Genomic DNA, 20,771 nt, shown 5'->3' with positions numbered 1-20,771 from the left:
CCCCCCCCCCCCCCCCCCCCCCCCATCTACGTCGTCGCTCTCTTACAGTTTCAGTTATTTTCCTGCTATTGCTATGAAACTGTTAACAAAATGGTGTTTTCTAAATTTAATAAACATGGTTTTGAAAATAATTCAAATGTTGTTGTCATTGCTGACTGCAGCAGAGCCGGGCTGATCCTCAAAAGCGGAAGTCGTTTGAATGTAGTAACTGGACAACAAAACGGCTTAACGTGCACTTAACCGCGCAACTCGCGTCAATCCGTGCGTGGCTTAACGGGGTCGACTCTTTTCAAAGAATATAATGTGTTTTTGTTGTGACATATATTTGTATATGATTTGACGGAGTAGACCGGTTGGTTTCGATGAACTGTTCGGTGTATATCTAGACACTGAAGGCTGCCGTTGTTGATGCTTTGAGTGAAGCCCTCTGACTCTAGAACAAGATGTGTGGCCTTTACAACTTTTCAACTTCTATTTCGTTGTGCAACCCTGTGTTGTAAAATGGCAAAATAAATGAATCTTGTAACCTTGATACAGCTGTAAGAAAGAAGCTAGTTTCCTTTTTAAGTGTGTTCTGCAATGACTGTAAAGAATACGCTGCAGAGATGGGACAGAATATCAGTTGACCTGTTTGCTTTCCTGTTGTTAAGATATTAGACGGCAGGGTTATAAAACACAACTTGCTTTTCAATCTCTCCCATCTGTTTTTGAATATTGGCTTCCTCAGTGGTCGTAGGCCCGCTCCATGTGCCCAAGTCGGCTACAGAAAACAGTTTGAACTGCCAGCCGGTGATGTAAACACTATGCCGCTGACCAGCACCAACTGGAAGCTGCCACTTCCACCGCTGTCGCCGCTCCTCCTGGCATCCAGACGGATGGTAATGTCGCCCACAATCTGCCCACCTGCTCCCGGCCGATTAAAGCCTTAATGGCAGCATATGGTGTCCGACAATGTCCGCTTGGTGCTGTGAGCGGGAACAAAAGATTTGTGTAATCATCAGGTGAGTTTGCTCTGGAGCTTTAAATCCTCATTATACTCTCATTATATCCCATTAATGGAGTGCTGCACTGCAGCTGATTTTAAATTTGAATGCCTGTCCCTGCGTCGTTCATGGCAACACAATGTCTGCTCACAACAGGTTATTTTACCTCAACACGTCTTTAACTTGGTTTAATGCCTTTCACTGATTCACTTTTAGCTTCTGAAACTCTTCTGTGTTTCTTTTCCTCTCCATCTTTCCCATGTCGTCTTATCCTCTTGTTTGTTTTTTTTATTTGCGATTGTCTGACGTCATCTTGTTTTGAGGAGAGCTGTGTTAATACCATTTCAAAAGCTCTATTTTCTGCAGCAGCTTATTGTTAAGTCCTTTTGATGAAACAGTTTGCATCATTTAAAAATAGGCCGTTTGTAATCCTTTTTAATGGAAAGTCACTGAATGAACAGAAGAGCAAAAATGTAACGTGCTCAGCTGCTGGCTAAAGGCATACGGGACCGAAGATGGAAGACAGTTGGGATTTAGTGCCGTCTCTTCCCCGGACATTTCGCTGAAGATAAATCACACTTTGTTGACCATCTACCATCTGTATCACCTGGACCTGAAGGCATTAGTACGACTCTAAAGAGAAGATGGAGTGATGTTGTAGATAAATCACCACGACCACAGCAGTAACCCTTCCTGGAAAAGTAGGATGTGAAGGTGATGCAGCTCCAGTTATTCTTAGAACTGAACATATGTCGCCTGTCTACTTCAGTGGATAAGTTATAACTGCCTCACTTTAAGGCGTTCTGAATGTTTGGCAAAGTTCATATGTCACATTGGCCAAAATATGCGGCTACATACAGCTGTGTCACCAGATGTTATTAGTGTGTGATTTAAAAAAAGTGTGCTGTTTGAGGCATCGCGCAATAAAACACCTCATTAATGTTCAGAGATATGACGATATAGAAAACGTGAGATGATGTTAATTAACCAGCTGTTAGAGATTCTTTCCATACCGTTTATACTATTGCATTTATCTCTTTAATATGTATTAGGCCATTGTAGGCAGATTAGCAAATATATGCAGGAGTGCTTTATTTGAATATTTGGTTTTATACATGCAGTGTGGCTCTAGGGACGGCAAGCTTGGTGTCGGTCTGCCACTTGTTTAGTCCAGACTGAAATTTCTCAACTATTTGATGGGTTGCTGTGAAATTTTCTAATACATTCATTGTCCCCAGAAGATAAACCTAATGACTTTGGTGATCCTCTGACCGAACCTCTAGTGTCACCGTGAGACATTTTTGGGTACAAATTCATCACGAGTTTTGGTAGAGACATTCATGGTCCACAGAGGATGAAGTGGCTTTGATGTCAAACATTAAACCTGCCAAACATCAACATGCTAGCATTGTCATTGTGAGCATGTCAGCCTGCTGATGTTAGCATTTTTCTCAAAGCACCACTGGACTGAAGCATAGCCTCAAAGAGCTGCTAGCATGGCTGTAGACTCTCGTCTGTACAGTTCATCGCATTGATATGATTTTTGTATCAATGTGATGAACCAACCCATTTTTTTTCAGATTCAGTTTCTAAACTGACTTCCCTAAAATATGCCTGTCTCGTCATACATCAATGTTGCAGTATTAAAGTGCTTGTACAGTGATGGAGGATTGTATCCATACTGCCCAGTCCTCTGCCTCAGCATGACCATTGTTCCAGCAGTCAAACCAGATAGATTGCAGTCTTGAGTTTTACAATAGCACTCAGCTGTTCAGACACATTTTAAAGCATTAATTGATTTTTAAATGGATTTGAGAGAAGACGTCCCGTTAAGAGCACTGACACTTTAATGAATCTTTTTTTGACTGTGCAGAGCACTTTTGAGGACAAAAACAAGAAAAATAATCCACCTCAGCATATCCACAATCTCTGTAGCGATGCAGCGCACCATGTTCCAGATCCAGTGTGTAATTCCTGACACATGGTTGCATTGAAGCCAATGTCAATATTACATGACGCAGAGCTCTGTGTGTCCTGAAGACTGGAGGCTTGGATTTTTAAATGAACAATGTGTCCTCGGTGCTGAAGCAAAGAGAACTGGAGCAAGAAATTACAAGCGTTCCATACTCCTCCCTCCCTCCCTCTGCTTCACTACCTGTGTTTCTCAGCGGATGTCACTTGATTCATGAAGCAGATAAAAGAGGTGCGTGTTGGATTACGGCCGGACTCCTGACACATGAACACAGCACACATTTGTGACTCGGCGTGTCTCCAGACGGCTCCTCCTCTCAGCTCATCCCAGCCAGAAAATGACCTAGATTCTGCAGGCTGCTGGGTGTGGTTACATACACAGCACACTGATGACATTGTCAGTCCAACAGCCTCGCTCTCAGCGGCGAGGAGAAGGGATGCTCTTACAGTAAAAAAAAAAAAAAGCTCCAACATGGTTCCTATCATGATAAAACACTCTGCAGAGCCACAGATCCCTGCTGTCCTCTGACTGCATGCATGATGGTGTTAATGGCTATTGATCCTTTTGGCTGGCCGACAGCCAAGATATCCTGACGTTGCTCCTGCCAGATATATTTATTTTTCCATTGAATCACGAGCTGCCTTGTTTTATTAGACTCCCCAAAGGTTTCAGGTCTCAGAAAAGGTTTACATCTCTCTCTCTCTTCTATCTCTTTCATCATGAATATTCAGAAAAGGTCGAGTCCTTGCTCTCCTCTTGAGCTCTCTATCCCCCTGTGACTGTGTCCTGAATAATCTGTCCCTGATTCATCTCTTGTTCCAGTGCTTGTTCCTGCCCCAGCTGCAGTGTGTTTTTTTTTTTTTTTTTTTATATTATGAAACAAATGGGAGGAGTAATTGGGATTGGTTTTGTTCAACATCTGGCCATGCATCAGTCCTAGATTCTAGTTTATGCCTCAGTTATTTCTCTAAAGGTCTGTGTGCACGTCTCCTCATACAGATCGGACATGTTTTCACCGAGTTTAGTCTGTTTGTCCTGCACCTGGCCTAAATGCAGGACAGGATGTGCAGAACTACCTCTTTGCATCTTCTATATAACAATTCCTTATTCACGGCTGTCATGTTGTTTCGATTCCGATGAAGAAGGTTTTTGGACTTTTGGACTTTTCTGTCTTTACTGTATTAAACTGTATTTCTGTTTCCACGTTCCACTTTTTCATGCAAGTTTCCTCCCGTAGTTCAAAGTGATTTGGAGACTGTGTGATTGACTGGCAGCCTGTCCAAAGTGTCTCCTTACCTCCATCCCAATGCATGCTGGGATATGCTTCAGTGCCCCCTTGACAAGAAAAAGGAAAAAGCAGGTAAAGAATATAAATGGCTTGCGAGATAGACGGCACGATGCAGAGCTAGAACAGAACAGTGTAGTGCAGCCTCTCTGGGAAAACTACTTAACCTCACAGGGTTAAATACAGCTCTGGCTCCATGTCCCTCAAGGTTTCCTACGCTCTTTTAAAGATTCAGCTGAAGGCACCTGAGCAGGAACTATTTATGAACATAATAATACACATAATGCGAGCACACATGCTGATTCTAAAAATGTATTCATATTTTTTCTTTCATAAGCAGAAAGCTAGTTCATCGAGATAATGTGATACAAGGAAATAAGCCTAAAGAAGTGGGGGAAAAGGAATGGAGCCATGAGATCTGGCTCCCTTCAAAGAGCTGTAATTCCCGTCACTAGCCAGCACCACTCTACGGGAATTCATCGTAAGTAGTTTTTGCTGTGTGCTGATTTAGATGCTTTGTGTTGCAATCGTATGTCGTTCAGGTAAAAATGTTCATCATTAGCTTTAAGCCGAGCTTCTTCCTTTTTTGTGGGTATGCAGGATGGCAAACCTTCATTGTTTTACTACTTCACTGTAAGCCTGTATATCTCCACAGAGGTCTATAATTTGTTCAACACGTTTTCAATTATTGCACAACTTAAAACACGGTTAATTGTCATACACATACAGGTACATACATGAAATTTGATCTCTGCATTTAACCCATCCGAAGCACTTTAGGAGCAGAGTGCTGCTGTAAAGCGCCCAGGGAGCAACTTGGGGTTGAGTATTGGGTTTGGATGTAACCGCCAAACTTGTATCTAATAAGGATCATATAATAAGGAAAATATCTTCTTTTTTTTAAAGAGCAAAAACTGAGAAATCCTATCCTCTATAATTTCAAGATTTTTCTTTTGCTATTTGCTAAATAAACTAAATTAATTGAATTATATGATTGCAGTGGAGTGTTCTAGTTTGACTGATAAAATGATGAATAATAATCTGGTACACTGGCCTTGGCAAACACCATTAACCCTTTAACATGAGCATGAGGGTTTTATGCATGCAGATCTGTCCTCTGGACGCTGAAGTGGATGTTTCTTTTTGTTCTCTGATGAAAAGGAAAATGTCGTTATCCTGGCCTGGGAGGGTGTGTGTGTGTGTGTGTGTGTGTGTGTGTGTGTGTGTGTGTGTGTGATGGTGCTGATGCCAAAGTGATTGATAACTCTTCTCTGCGAGCTCGAGCTCAGTTTCAACCTCCTCAACTCTGTCCTGTATAATGCCAGGTTACCATGGTTACCCTTGCTCTTCATACAAGGAAATGGGGTGAAAGATTTTCTCCTCCTCTTCTTCTATGAAATGCTCTCACTGAGCCATCCCGGGGGGGTTGGGAGGAGAGCGCTGACCTGCCTGTCGAGCAGTAGAAAAGAAACGGTGACGGAAAGCAAACATTTAGCGGCTTCTTCAAACACACTGACTCTCCCCCTGCGATGTCGGAAATGTGGCTGAGCTGATTACCACTGCAAACTCATTTTCATCCTTATTAGAGCAACTCATTTCCACTCCATAATCACTGAGTGCATGCCAGAGGTGGCTTTGAACAGTGCTCTCTGCGTTAATGACCTCTAGTGGTTCCAGTGAAAACAAATAAAAGCAGCTCTGAGTCACACTCAACCGGTTTTGAAAGATGTCTGGATGATGAAAGATGCCACACTCTTGTTGTTGTTGTTTTTTTCCTACGGTGCCAAAAGAAGAAACCTAATCAAACGCACACCTTGTCTGCATTTACATAAACCCTGATCATCCCGCCAGTGACATCAGAGTGACTCTTTGAGACTGAAGTTAATCTTTTATTTACAGAGTCATGGTCTGAGCCAAGTCAGACGCAGTCCAAGACATAACGGGAGTAAACAGGATGCGACGCCTGCAGGGGGGTTTGGTTCCTACAACCACCCACTTAGACCCAGAGATTCATCTGATGAAGGCCACAGCATGGCCCAGCATCCCTTGTTCTTTGATTGACACCCTTTCATTTGATTTTCTCTTTAATCATTATACTGTTTGCAAAAAGCTTCAAAGGCCAAAGGAGTGGAAACCTTTTCTGCATTTGAATAAAGCCAGTATGCATTCAGGACTGTCTAGATCCAATAATGGGCACTGATGGATGCCTGACCCACTTTGAAGATTTTATGCCCTGTAAAAGCTGACCCCAGTGTGCAGAGAAAGCAGCCATTAGTGCCCCTGCTGGTGGAGTACTAATAACAACAACTAACATTCATTTCCACAGCAGTAAATGCAAATTAATTTGTTCACGATTAATTAATTGCATGTAAATGAGTGACTGTTCGGGATAGGTACCAGTATGATGTTATGAGGTGAACATAATATTACAACCTACAATTACAGTCATTGCAGTAAAGCCTCTTAAAGCCTCAGCCATGAAAACACACCCAGTGAGGGGTTTTATCCAAAGATGAAACAATCACTCCTTATTTAATTACATATACAACACAGGGGGGAGACAAAATAATGTAATCACTTCACCAAAAATAATATCATTTTGTAAAAGCTGCCACAGAAGAAGCTCAAATGAGGATACCAATCAATGTTTTTTTCCAACCCGTTTTATACTCTTACCTCTACATTTTCAGTGTTTGAGTGCAGGCCCCTTCGAAGATCTGTTTTGTTTCATGTAGCATTGACACCTCTCATTTCAGAGTGCTGTTAATAGACTCTGGGGTTATTTAATCCAGCTTTATCATTGTGATTATGTTGCTTTTGTGTTGATGCCCTTTTCTGCCCTTCAGTGCAGCCAGGCCTCTTCTGTCAGGGTTGAATGTGACCAGCAGAGGGCAATAAGGTGACTTCTCCTAACCTCTCCAAGCCTGAGGGAAGGTAAAAGAGGCCTTTAAAAGGTACCTTTTGTCTCTGTTGTGAAAATTGTCTTGGATGCTGACCGACACTTATAAAAGTCCCTGATTACTTAATGCCACTTCAAAATGTCTAGCCCGCTTCTTGGCTTACGTGACATTTTCATGTTTAGCAGAGCAAATTCGGTGAGTCATTTCTCAACTCTGGCTTTTGTAATCATCATTAGCCACACAACATAATGCAATACCTGCGGAGAGAATCCAAAACTTAATGAATCCACATGAGAACATATCAAGCAGCAGTTCATAGACTACACAATTACTCATTCTAATACAAACGAGCTCCATCGTCGCTGTTAATCACACATTACAAGTAACACAGGCGGGAGGAGGCCAACACAAAGTATTTTATTGTGAAATCCTACAGCCTGAATTGAGCTGATTCACTCTTTTATATGTGACCACTTCGCCATAAAAGTAACATGAGTCAGCGGGTTTACTGAATGAGATAGCGGTGATTCAACATGTCTGTCCTGGAAACAGCACCCGTCCCCACTGCTGACCTTGCTGCAAAATTTACAAATAAATACTAGGCTGTATCATCTGTGACATATGTGCGTTAAATATCAGTTATTTTCTTCCTGATTTACTTGTCTTTAGCTCCTCACATTTTGGAAAAGATGACTAATAATTAAGTCTAGATTTCCCAGAGTAAAAAACTCGTATGGAAGCAAAGCAAGGCTGACCACCCTAATAGTGACACTACATCACTGCTGAACACCTAATGTTGAAAATCAGACATCACTGAATGTTTTATTTTTCACTCTGTGCAATACGTGGCTTGGATTATGATTTCTTCATGGTCATTCAAAAACATCAGAATTTTCAAAAATAAAAAGTTTATTGAAAAACAAAAAGGCAAACCACATTCATTTTGAAAAGATATGACCGAGTACATGTTGTGCTGTTCTGGTACCATCAGCAGAAATGCTCTGCTCTGCTTGTAGTTCCTGTCAAACCTATTTTGCAAGTTGAAGTATGCATTACAAAAAACATGATATTGTACGCCCATGTTTTTGCATTTCCTCTCATACTGGCCCATTCATGTCAAGATTTCCCTCCCAGTTAGAGAGCGACTGCAGTCAGGCTGAATATGTGTCATAAAAGCAACATCTTGAGGCCATTTCAGTCACTGAAATGAACAATCTGTTGTGTCTCCAAATTGCAGATGTTAAATGACTTCCATGCAGCTCTTTGTGATGTAAGTTATGCAGTGCAGCTGGAATAAGAAAGACGCTAAGAGCAGTGGAACATCTCCGTGGCAGCAGCCAGAGCAAGAAGGAATTATAACATGGCTGCGAGCCGTGCAGATGGAGGCTTGAACATGCATAGATTGAACATATACACTGGGGGGGGTTAAATATTGGACTTTCTTCTCTTTTTCATCATGGCAAAAAAAAAAAAAAAAAGCAGCCTGAAGCTTCTCACCAGCTCAGTGCTGGATGACTGGAAGTCTCAGCTGGAATTACAAAATCCATATCCGGGGAAAAGGCTATTGTATGACAGCTGGAAAAAACACAGCACTGAAGACTTGTGCTCATCCAGTACGCTGACACAACTTTTGACAAAGATGGAAAAGAACACACCCATCCAAAAGATGTTGAATAACCTTTAACATACTTTTCATAACCAGTAGTTTCTGTTTGAACAGCCGGTCTTGTTTTGTGTGCTTATAGACTTCTGTTTGTCTCTTTAGTGTTTAAGGAATCTTGACAAATCGAACTCTTAACATGAACAAGTTCTACGGCAACGTACCAAATGATTTTCATAAATATAGAACATAATACAGCACATCATTCCCTTTCAGTCCTTCAAACCACAATACATCGTTTCACTCTGTAATTAAATACATGACCACAAATAATATCAAAATATTCACAATCATTTGAACCTGTGTCGGCTATTGTCTCTGGTATAAATCATTATTTCTTATTGCATTCCAAACTATCAAGTCATCTTGTATTTATCACATAACCTACACTGTTAAAAAACAGTTACTCCAAATTTGATTCTTTTTTTTAGATAAACTTAAGGAATCAGTGTTCCTTGCTGCTAAATACACAACATAAAGACTCATTGAATTACTCGAAAACAAAACTGTTTCTTAGTTCAGGAAAGCTGATGTTTTGGAGATACATGGTTTTCCCAGGACCACGGCTGCTTCTGTTAAACGGTATTTTTTTGAGGAATAAACAAAAATCTAAAACAAAAAACTTAAATTCCCTGATATCAACGAATGAATAAATACTTAAATTACCATACTGGTGGATTTGCACGTTTTATCCCATCAACTGATAATAAACTACAATGAGCAGTTGCAAGCAAGGACTACATGCAGGGATGTTCCTTGAAGTCCGGAGAGCTGTTCAACAAGCAGCTCATTTTGTAATGCAAAAAATGACCAAATTCACATAATGTGGACTTTCTTTTACACTAAGAGATATATTCATGTGTGATGCCGAACGCTGCCTTCTGCATTTTCAAGAAGCCTCTTTTTTTTGCATAAAACCTCAGACATAATGTAATCACATTATCTGCAATGATGCTGAGGGGTCTCATTGGACAGAGTCTTATCTCACTGAGTGTCTATTCTTGTTCACTCTGTCTCAGCTGTGTCATGCATAGAGATGCTGGCCTCCTGTTTCCTTTGCTTCTTGTGCCTCCAGAGCAGGACAGCCAGCAAGAGGAGCAGCAGGAAGCCCAGAGCTCCCCCGATGAGCCCTGCTGTCAGAGGCAGACTGCTGTCCCTGGGCGGGTACATCAAACAGGACCTCTCACTGTCTCCAGCATCATTCACTGCAACCACACAAACCTCTGTGTTGTGGTCCATGTCTCCCAATCCGCCGCTCCTTTGGTCCTTCCTAAACCTCTGCCTCTCTTGCCCCCCTACTTTCACAATATAAGCTGTGACGTATGAATGAGGTGCACACCACCGAGCAACAACCTCTGACCCGTTCCAGGACACTGATTTCAGGGTGGGAGTATTTGGAACCTTATTATGTAAAGTAAACCCTGGACACAAGCATCCGGTGGAGGTTGCTAGAGCAGCACAGGGGATCTGACTGTCGAGACAAGAGTTGTAGTCACATCGCTTAGGGGTCTTTTCATATGGAGACGCTGTATTCCGTGGAAGGGTAACTGGGTTTTCTTCTATTTGAGAGTAGTCCTCTGTGGGGAACTCAAAGGTCTCGGTCATAAACCCACGTGGTGTCAGAGGTCTCGTGGAATTCGTCTCTGCAAGTTGCGATGTGGTAGGCAGGGGAGAGTATCCTCTGATGAGAACCAGGCAAACGATCCCCAGGGTGAAAGCAAGGTCCCTATTGGCAGCCATTGAGCTGTCTGGAGATCATAGAAAGTAAAATTCCATCAGTTAGCTGGAAAAATCTATTTTTTATTTTTCATAGGAATGAAAAGCAGCAGCCCCCTTGGGTTTCCAACAAAGTGTACATTCAGAGAGTCAGTTGCATTTTTTTCTTGCATGAAAGAGCCCGAATGAGGACATAGTTATTTCTCTGCTGATGCTGTGTCGTTTAGAGATTATATGACTGCAGGGAATAAAACAAATTGCTTCAATGTGAGCCTGAGCGTCTGCTGGAAAATATAAAACCTATGCATTTAACTGTTTTCCTTAAAACCAGAGCACACCGTTTTTACTCTTGAGTAAGCAAATGACAAAACTGTGGACACTTAATTAGTTGAAATGTTTTTTTTAAATTTTGTGGCATGTTTGCCGATGATTTATGGTCTTGTATACATAGCTGCGAGGACTAATCCTCATTTGTTCAGATTTGGAGGTACTTCACTCTCATTCAGCATTCCAGGCGGTATTGCACAACAAGTCCACATGCCTACACACCCAAGATTCAACTCAGCCCTGTCAGCAGGATCCAGTTACAGGAAAGCTGCTTGAGCTATTTCCACAATAATACACACAAAGATACCTGAAATATGCTCTATGGTGGACATGCATACAGAGGTAACAATGAAGCACATTCATAAATCTCCAAACATAAATCTGTGTTTAACTTCATTGAAAACGGAGCGGGAGCCACTATTGAATACTAATTAATTCTGTGCTCTTTGTTGCTTTTGCTACAGCTAAGCTCTGTTCGATTGTGTTAAGAGTGAAAATATGTAAAATATTAAAAGATATGAACTTACCTGTTGTTCGCAAAAGTTTGTATAATCTCTATCGAAATGTGAAGAAGCTCCTTCCTCCTCGTCTTTTCTCCACTTGCTCCCTCTCTGGCGCTCTCCACCTTTATACGTTTCCCGTCTCCCCAACAATCACCTCCTTCTTTCTGCCCTCCCACAGTCTCCACTTATTCCCGAACCTTCTGCTCCAGATCCCCTCCTCCTTGCTAAATGGTCTAGTACTGTGAGTGACTGAGTGCGTGTGTGTGTGTGTGCTGTTAGTGGTATTACTAGAGTCTGCTATTAGTTACATCAGTGCTACCTCATTTTCTGGTGAAGTGAACCAAGTGGATTACATTCCTTTGTGGTGTGCAGGTTTTTCAGAGCGTGTCTCGCTTGTTAATGAGCTCTTGTTTTCCTTTTAAGGCTGAGGGACATTAAATAGGATTGTGGAACCTCTGTGTCAGGGCATTGATTCATTGGAATTTATCATCACTGACATATGCCAGTGGCTCCAGACAGCACATCCCATTTAGCCACATAACCTCTCACCTAAATCCTATGATATATATGACTTAACTCCAAACACTGCAGCAAACCTGAAAGGACTCAAACGGTTGTGCATCTGTTCGCCAAAAGGCCGGATATTGACCTGACTAGACTTGTACCAGAAATGATTTGTAATGTGTGAAATTGCCATGCTGGTACTTTTCTTTAAAAACAAAAATGAAATGGGTTGAAAATAAGAGGTAAAATAACAAGTGGTGGCAACTGACTTGAGAGAACACCAACATCACAACAAGAAAACTTCACTCAGCGCTTCCAGGAAAGAGAAGAACTGAACAAGATGTTTTGTTGATGTGATATGTGGTAAAGCAACTTTATGTGACAGCTGTGGCCATAAATCCAGCTGTCCGCTCACATCTCCACTCTGATTTTGAGCTCAGTCTGCAAATAAAAGTGACCAAGATTAGCTCGCATTGTCCTGCAGAAGAAGAAATAAGTTCAGTCAGCTGCTGAGAAACACCTCAGTCAAAGTCTGCTTAACTGAGAATGTCAGTTGACATTTTACTGACTGTTTGTGCCTTATTCCTGCTTTAGTATTCACATATATCTTTTCTCTTCATATGATTTTGCAGGAACCGACATGTTGAGAGGTATTACATCACGAGTAACTATTTTTCCCCCAAGATAAATGATTTATTACTTTTATATGATATCATTATTGTGTATTTTCTTTCTGTCTCGTAAGAGCATTTGTCTGTGGGTGAGTTAATAGTGGGTGTGTCAGTGTGGAGGACATGCACATATTTGCACGGGGGGGGTTTACTGTGTGATACGGTCATCGGAACAAAGATGGTGTGACAGGCAATGTGAGCGAGTCGGAAACCGAGGTGAAGTCACTGAGTAAGAAATATTTCTGTTGTGACTCTGGAAGTGACACGAGTTCAAGCAGATGGTAACTGTTAGATGGTTTGTTACATAATCCCACAATGCACTGCTTCTCTTTGCTGTGGACCAGGTCACTTTTAACCCAACCACTGTGTGGCTGAGATGGGTCTGCTTTCCTCATCAGAAATGAGTGCGTATGGATTCAATTATTTTTATATATGAAATGGAAGCAGATAAAAATGATACAAGGTTCTGTTTTAGTAAGATCTGCAGAACAAATAGTGTTTGATTTAAAGTTGATCTTAAAGATAAGATCATGGCAACGTATCGGCTATTGGCCCAATAATGCACATTTCACAAATGAATCGTCAAGTAGATCATTATTTTTCAACAGCCTTGGATAAAAAGAAACATAATTTGAGGCGTCAACCTTGTCCCACTCACTCCCTGAATGAGGCAAATGTGGTCCATAAAACTAGAATTAACAAGATTCTTCTTTACTAGTTCACTTTTAGAAAATGTATTTCGTCTCTAAAAGATCCAGCTGCTGATAAAGAGATGCAGGAAGGAAGCCCTGCAACAGACGTTTTCAATTTATTCTTCTGGAAGTATTCAGTGGCCTGTATTGCCTGATGATTCACCTTATCTGTCTGAACAAATTACAACAACAAAAAAGCATGAACTTAAATGAACTGTTAATGTGCTCAGTCTATTCGTGTTGGTGAGGAGTCATTCTAAGAGGAGATAATTAATGTAGGGCTTGACCGTATCAGTCATATTAAAACAGTCTATAGTGCCTCCTAGAGCCCAAAATAATAAAAGGCAGGCGAAGTCTGTTTCTTTTCAGTTACACAACTGGGTGTGGGTGACAGTAATTGCTTTTCATAATGAATTGCACTGTGACAATGAGCGGTTCATCTGCGAAGCATCAGAGAATTCATGATACATTTGGCCAGTTTCACAGCATCCTTAGTTCACAGGACTGTGGGATAATCTGTAAACTTGTTCGGCATTTTCCGAGTTTGCATAACCCACGGAGAGGTCGATGGCCTGCGGGTGCTTTCAATTTTAAACCGTGGAGTTATAATTTTAGATAGAAAAGAGCAAAACTTCAGCTTTTCTCCGCAAAAGGCTGCTGCACTGCCATGAAGTTTGAATATCATTTCACCCCGAATTCAATCTTACAGGCTGACAAACAGGATGCATATTACACTTGGACATAGACGCAACTAAGACAAAAGAAAAGACAAATAAATTTGTCAGACATGGAGTCAGGCTTGAATAAAAGAGACAAGTGACTAACCCGACTTCCAACAGGTTTTCGTCCCAACTCGTCACATACAGGTCACTAAGTCTTATGCTAATTAGCATATATTTTATGATTTAAAATATTTCATTCATTCCTGTTTCTATTGTCCAAATAGATATCAACCTCTTAAACACTAGGCCTCTAGCTCAGAGCCCCTCTACGAAAAAGTCATGCTCAAGTCTGCGCCTACAAGTTTTTTTTTTTTTAATAATCTTGGTATCATAATAAATGTAATACTTGTGAGATTTCAGCAGAGGTGTGAGCATCATAATGAAACTGGGTATATGTAAGCGCAAAGTTGGAGAGGTTTTAGTCAAGGCATGTTAAGGTTGGCCATTTGGGTACATTTGTGTTCCATCTGTCCCTTTTGTTCTCAGGTAAATGTAGGCATCATTTAATTTAATTTGCATGTCACCAATAGTATTAATTCCATATATTGTTGTTTTGAAAGGCCCTATAAAGGTTCCAATTCAAAGAAAACCATGAACCATTGGTCCATGAGGACGCTGCCTGTATTGAAGCTCAATGCCTACAGGATGAGTATAGTACCATGATTCATCCACCAGAACGAGACATCCACCATATCTACACATGGATGTATGAGGATAGGCTCCTCGATGCTGAAGGAAGGCCCACTACAAATGTTCCTCCATGCTATGTAAATGAAAACAGTTTGCTGAAATTGATTCAAATGATCCTGAGACACTGGAGTAGTAGCAGCATGTATTCCCTTGAACACTTCGATCACAAAACAGCAAAGATAAGACATCATTTATGGTTATAGCTGTAAAAAGGTGAAGTTTATTTTTCCTTTTATTTGGCTGCTAGTTCAGTGTATGTGCAGTTGTGTTTTTGCTGTGTGATCAAGTAACAGTTGCTTGGTGTTTCTTTTGGTAAAATAGTTGAATATGTTGCTAAATGTGGTCCATTTAATATAATCAAAGATGAGGGAAAGCCACGCAACTCTGGCTTCTATGTATGCTCTGCTGAAGGGCAGAAAGACCCCTTCAAGTCAATACCCAGGGCACATCATATTTTGCACGGATCGCCTTTTGTCGACGTCATTCGTGTGCGACAGGCCTCAGCGTACAGCGTTCTGCCGAGTTCTGGACAGAAGCTGGAAATGGGTGAGTCGCTGCTGAGGGCCATGGTATCAAAGTATTTCAACACTTATTTACGGACTTGAATATCAACGTTTGAGACCACCAGCGCGTTTCACCCGCAGAGACACATTGTTTGCAAGAATACGTCTTTGACCGACTGTCGTTTGTTAGTATTTGAAGCTAGCGGGCTAACGTTAGCTAGCGGAGCCAGGCCCCGCAAAGAGTCGCACCTCACAGAGTTGATTGTGTTTGTCAGCGACGAGAGTTAATCAGATAATGAGACGGATGTGATCGGTGTCACTCGACTCATTGCTCTAACATATCACAGCAGTATACTTTCGCATGATTCATCCAGTTTGTTGGTATTTTTGGACAGATCTTAGTAGCGCATTCAAACTTAGCATAGCCTGTAAACGTTAGCTAACTGAATTAAAGCTAGCTAACTACATTCAAAATCATGACTGCCAGGAGGACAGGCTACGCTGGTAGCATGGATTCCTCTTCTAATAGTGGCAACAGCTCAGTCCACAGTGGGAATCGTAAACAAAGTATAATCAACGTCGCCGACAGGACCGGGGTAGAGTCTTGTTATGATCGGAAAGCGGATAAGGCTGGATACGGAGCCCCGCAGGGCGGCGTGACCGTAACCTCTCTGAAGTCACGTCTCGCACCGACCATTCAAACGGCCATGTCCGCTGCTGTGGATACTCTTCTGGGTGAAGTGGTGCTCGTGCTCAATGAGACTCAACAGGAGTTGCTACACAAGGAACAGGAGAACGAGAGACTCAAAGTGCGCCTTGAAGTGTCGGAGAGGGAGTTGAAGACTTTGCAGGAGTGTCTTTGCAGTGCTCAGAAGCTCATAGACCAGCTCCAGATCTCATACACGGGCCCTCAGTCAATCAGTCAGTCCGTCTTCGCCTCATCGCTGTCTTCCATGGCTTCCATGACTTCAGACCTGGACCGGGACCACCAGAACGGCCGAAATGTGAACGGAGCCGGTGTGGACTTGGGCCTCAGTGGCTCGGTGGATGATTCACTTCATGGGTTTGAGCCCAGAGACGACTACAAAATGTGCCAGCTTTCGATCCAACCCGATGGCTCTGTGACTAACCACGCTCTGGACTCCTTTGCTTCCAACGCATCTCATATGTGCTCCGATTCCAGCAGACAAGGTAGATCTTCAATGTGTACCGTGTGTGTTATACTTAATAATCATGGTCTCAAATTATGATATGATCTAGTAATGCTTCTACGTTAACCATCTCTGCATCTTTCTATTTGTCTTAAGATGAGAGGCAGTCTCAGGGACCAGGTGGAGCGTCCGGGTTTGAGATTAAAGAGGAGCAGGGAGCCGGCTCCTGTCAGCCCAGCAGGAAGGAGCCTGGTTTGCGTAGTGACAACAGAGCCGGGGACGGTGACCTTGGGGACGGTGACCTTGGCTACGTTCAAGTTGGAGGGGAGGGAGTCTCCCAGCGTTCCTTTACTCACCCTCTTCGTCACCAAAGACCGGTGCGAGAATGCAACAGTGCCTTGCAGCAGGGTGGACTCGATGGACAGAAACAATTGGCCAGGACTGCCGGAGCCGGGAGGGTAGACAGTGTTTCGCCAGGCAGAGCGGAGGACTCTGCGGGACCTTCGGCCTCCGACACGATAGGGGAGCCCTCTCCAGATCGTCCTCACCACTGCTTGGAGTGTGGAAAGACCTTCCGTCTGATCTCCAGCCTGAAGAAGCACATCCGCATCCACACCGGAGAGAAGCCCTACCCGTGTGGAGTCTGCGGCCGTCGCTTCCGCGAGTCAGGGGCGCTTAAAACCCACCTGCGCATACACACCGGTGAGAAGCCGTACTCTTGCTCCGAGTGTGGAAACTGCTTCCGCCACTTGGACGGTTTGCGCAAACACCGGCGCACGCACACCGGAGAGAAACCCTACGTGTGCGCCATCTGCGGGAAGCGCCTGAGCCGCCTGCAGCATCTCAAACACCACCAGCTCATCCACACCGGAGAGAGGCCGTGCTGCTGCCCCTTCTGCAACCGCAGCTTCAAGGAGCCCGCAGCGCTGCGGAAGCACATCCGCACGCACCGGGAGGAAGGCGGTCACATGGGGATCGCTCCCACCGAGGAGGCGGACCCAGATGCCATGGACGACATTAACAACCTCCACCCGGCAGCTCCGTCCCCTCAGATGAGGTTTGGGGAGTGGGGACCCGAGGAGGACGACAGCTCCGTGGTGGACTGTGTGTAGGGCTTGATTTAAGGAGAAGCTGTTTGTTGGTGTTCTTACCGTGAGACCTTCTCCGGATGAAAAACATGGAATAAGACGTTTGTAGTTTCTAGACATGATGGATGGATTCGGTCATCTCTGTTCCATGCTGTTGAAGTGAATACTCAGGCTACATATAACCCTGGCCTTTGAGATCTGTTTATATCTGGCATTTTTAATGATTTACACTCTTAGATGACACAAAAAAAAAAAGATTGAAATATCCACTGCACATTCTTCAGAAGTGAGTCTTCTTTTTCAGACATTCAAAAAGCAGCAGCAGGAGCATACAGGTTGTTCTTGGCACAGGGAGTTGCTGTTTTTGCCAACGCCCCGGCAATAATTTGGGAAATTGATGGCAGAAGTGGACAAGAGCCGTTTTCCTCACTTCTAAAATATAAGTGCCTTGAACGCACACACTCGACCATCAACCGAGTCACTGCTGCTGCTGCTGTTCAAGATAGTTCCCACCTGGACATTACGACTCTGATCGTGTTGATCAGTTTTTTTTATAGTTTCACATATTAGAGAATTTGGATCTGCTGTTGAATTGTCTTCAGTTTCTAATTAGGCATGCTTTTGCCAACACACTGAGCTGAGATGGATATAGGGCTGCTTTTTTATCGAAATTACAATACTTGTTAAATGCAAAATGTTTGCCAAAATACCATTTTTTAAAAAATTTATTTAGTATTGTCATGCTGCAGAGATGTCCTGGCCTTCATGTCTAGCTTTTGATCTTGATAAATCGATAATATTTGAGTTTTTGAATATGTTTTTACACAATATTTATTAACTCAAATAAATGGTCAGTTAGTCAGGTTAGTATCGATATTGCAACAAAATTATGGGGTTAAACCACAATATACCAAAAATGTACACAATGAGATATTTGATAAATAATCATGAGTAGCGTAGATATAATTTCTAAGTGGGTTAAAGCAAATAATGGAGCGTCTAGAACAATGAAACGGCTATGTTCAGAAAATGACATCACTTTACTGTAATGCTTATGAGGATATCCTGAAGCTAAGACGATATCTAGTCTCGTATCACGATATTGATCGCTCTACTCTGTCCTCAGACAAATTGAAGTGATCTGCATCAAGCGTATCTAATTTGGAAGGTATCTGTACATTAATCTATCTGTTAGAGGGCACAGTCGGTTGGCATCAGGATGCTCCCGGATCAACAGCGTGAACTGTTTCTCCAGTCTTGACTTTCATCTCTCTTTTACGGACCATATCTTAGCATTCCGCTTTTTTGTGCAAGCTGCTACCGTTTGTCTGGAATGCGTTTCCCTTTTCTGGACCTGTATTAATGTAACCAGCAAGTCCTAGTGGGACTGATTTTGGGTGCTCGCATGTGCATTTCTGTCCCTCCGCCGGCATCGATTGCCTCCCGGGCGGTTTCTGTATATAAGAATGTAGTTTTAGCCATTTTATCTGGATTAATGAGGGTTTAACATTTGTGGAAAAGTTAACGTGTAACAACAACTAAAAAGAAAAAGTAACGTGCTATGAAAACGTCAGTATTCTAACATGCAATGTAATTACATATACTCTTATTGAAATTCTTCCTGATGTGACTCGACTGATGCATCATGGGTCAACAGCAGAGCATTAATCTTCTCAGCCTTTTGCGCTATACTGTAGGTCTCTGGTGTCATTTACCACGTGTACGACTATAACGATCCCCGTGTAGCTACTCTGTACATTTACAAGTGTGAGTCATTTTAAACGGCACAAAAAATGTTAAATATCTGTTACTGTATACCCAGCATACGATTTGCCATGGTAGTCCCGTATAATCATATTTATTGTTTTTTGTATTACATACAGAGGGAGCCTTTGCATGTAGGTTTAAACAGAAATGGCATTCTTCCTAAAAAAAAAAAAAAGTCAGTGTTAAAATGTGAAATAAATTTTTTAATGCATCTGTGTCCGACATATATTCCTCCACATCACATTCACTCTGTTACCTGCTGTAAATGTTACTCTATTAAAGGGCCTTGTTTATACTTCTTCTTTTTCTGTGGCTGTTTGTTCCGTAGATGAAATTACAAAGCGCTTCCTTATAACGGCAGTAAACTCACTAAATAGATCGACAATGCGGCAATTTGCCCACAGCTAAGACCACGAATACGTGCTAATTTGAGATCATCCCTGTCTGTTCATCCCAGCGTTATTACTTCAGTTTCAGTCCGTTTGTTTCGTTGTATCTTGACAGGAACATCACATGAACCCCGGAGGAGAGTTTACGCTCTGACTGAAACGTTGCCAAACAGATTGTGTCGGTGCTGTTGACGCGCCCAAACACAGGTCTCAAATAACACTTTGCTCTCCTCCCGATGCTGAGCAACGACCGCTGTGTTCATACACACAAACTGCTATTTGAGGTGGCCTTCGGTATTTTTTCTAGTGTTTTTGTTGATGTTTCGGTGGAGCAGGAATATCCAAAGCAGCTTAATTACAAATTGATAATCTGATTGGAATAAATCAAACCAGCGTTTGTTAAACTAGCAGACCTCGGGGCCCAGTGGGTGTTAAGACCTACATTTGGTTGACCTAAAAAATACGTCAAGCCCTCGCATGGATTTGACTCTTTTTCCCTGAAACGGATTGAAGTTAACCCGGAGACTCACTTGGAAGGATGCAAGTTTATTCCAACAAATGACTTCAAGTTGAAGCAAGTGCTGCAGAAGGCACACACAGACGATATTTCCCTGAAGTTCACACAGCCGAGCTTGTGATTCATGAAAAAACAACAACTTGGTGAAGCGCCTCTGTGGTTGGTGAGAGAAAGGTGCATCCAACCAAGTCACAACAGCTATTTTAATGACATCAGCTAGAGAGGGAAAAGGAAAGGATCAGTAGGATGTGCTTCTACTTTTATCTACACTGCCGTTATTTTACAGTTAGTAGTTACTTTGCAGATTGAGATATTAGAAATACTGGTGCTAACCTGTTAATGCATCTGTAATAACAGTCCAGTTATATAATATATAGCACCATAACACTGACATGGGCCAGTCTGCAGCATAGTGAGTGCTTTTATTATTACTGTTGATCGTACTTGCGCACACTTACATTGTGGTGTTGATACTTTTTCTCATGTAGAAGCTGGTTTTATCTTTAGGTTGTGTAATACATCTGTGTATTTCTCTTTCCTGTTTGTCATGATTATCTGATGCAGTGAGTTTCAGTTTTCAGAAGGGAAGTAACTATCTTGTATCTTATCTTGGGGTGGTTTATGTCTGAGCTACGATGGACTGTATTTGCATTGCGCGTGTGTGTGTGTGTGTGTGTGTGTGTGTGTGTGTGTGTGTGTGTGTGTGTGTGTGTGTGTGTGTGTGTTTCTTG

General features: G+C 42.3%; 2 protein-coding genes across 2 annotated transcripts; one reads left to right on the top strand and one right to left on the bottom strand.

Moving 5' to 3' along the window:
• Nucleotides 1–8,038: 8,038 nt before the first annotated feature.
• Nucleotides 8,039–11,483, bottom strand: LOC116395325 (leucine-rich repeat neuronal protein 4). Its single transcript, XM_031869123.1, has 2 exons — nt 11,371–11,483; nt 8,039–10,548 (listed from the first exon to the last, which is right to left on the bottom strand). Exon 2 carries the CDS (start codon nt 10,538–10,540, stop codon nt 9,806–9,808), a length of 735 nt encoding a protein of 244 aa, XP_031724983.1. The 5' UTR covers nt 10,541–10,548; nt 11,371–11,483; the 3' UTR covers nt 8,039–9,805.
• A 3,547-nt stretch (nt 11,484–15,030) lies between these two features.
• Nucleotides 15,031–20,771, top strand: LOC116395301 (zinc finger and BTB domain-containing protein 17). Its single transcript, XM_031869078.1, has 2 exons — nt 15,031–16,319; nt 16,436–20,771. Exons 1-2 carry the CDS (start codon nt 15,605–15,607, stop codon nt 17,389–17,391), a joined length of 1,671 nt encoding a protein of 556 aa, XP_031724938.1. The 5' UTR covers nt 15,031–15,604; the 3' UTR covers nt 17,392–20,771.

Source organism: Anarrhichthys ocellatus, unplaced genomic scaffold (genome assembly GCF_004355925.1).
Source record: "Anarrhichthys ocellatus isolate YVR2014 unplaced genomic scaffold, GSC_Weel_1.0 scaffold46, whole genome shotgun sequence".
Classification (NCBI taxonomy): domain Eukaryota; kingdom Metazoa; phylum Chordata; class Actinopteri; order Perciformes; family Anarhichadidae; genus Anarrhichthys; species Anarrhichthys ocellatus.
Note: the sequence above shows the minus strand (reverse complement) of the source record. Positions and strands in the feature narration are given on the sequence as shown.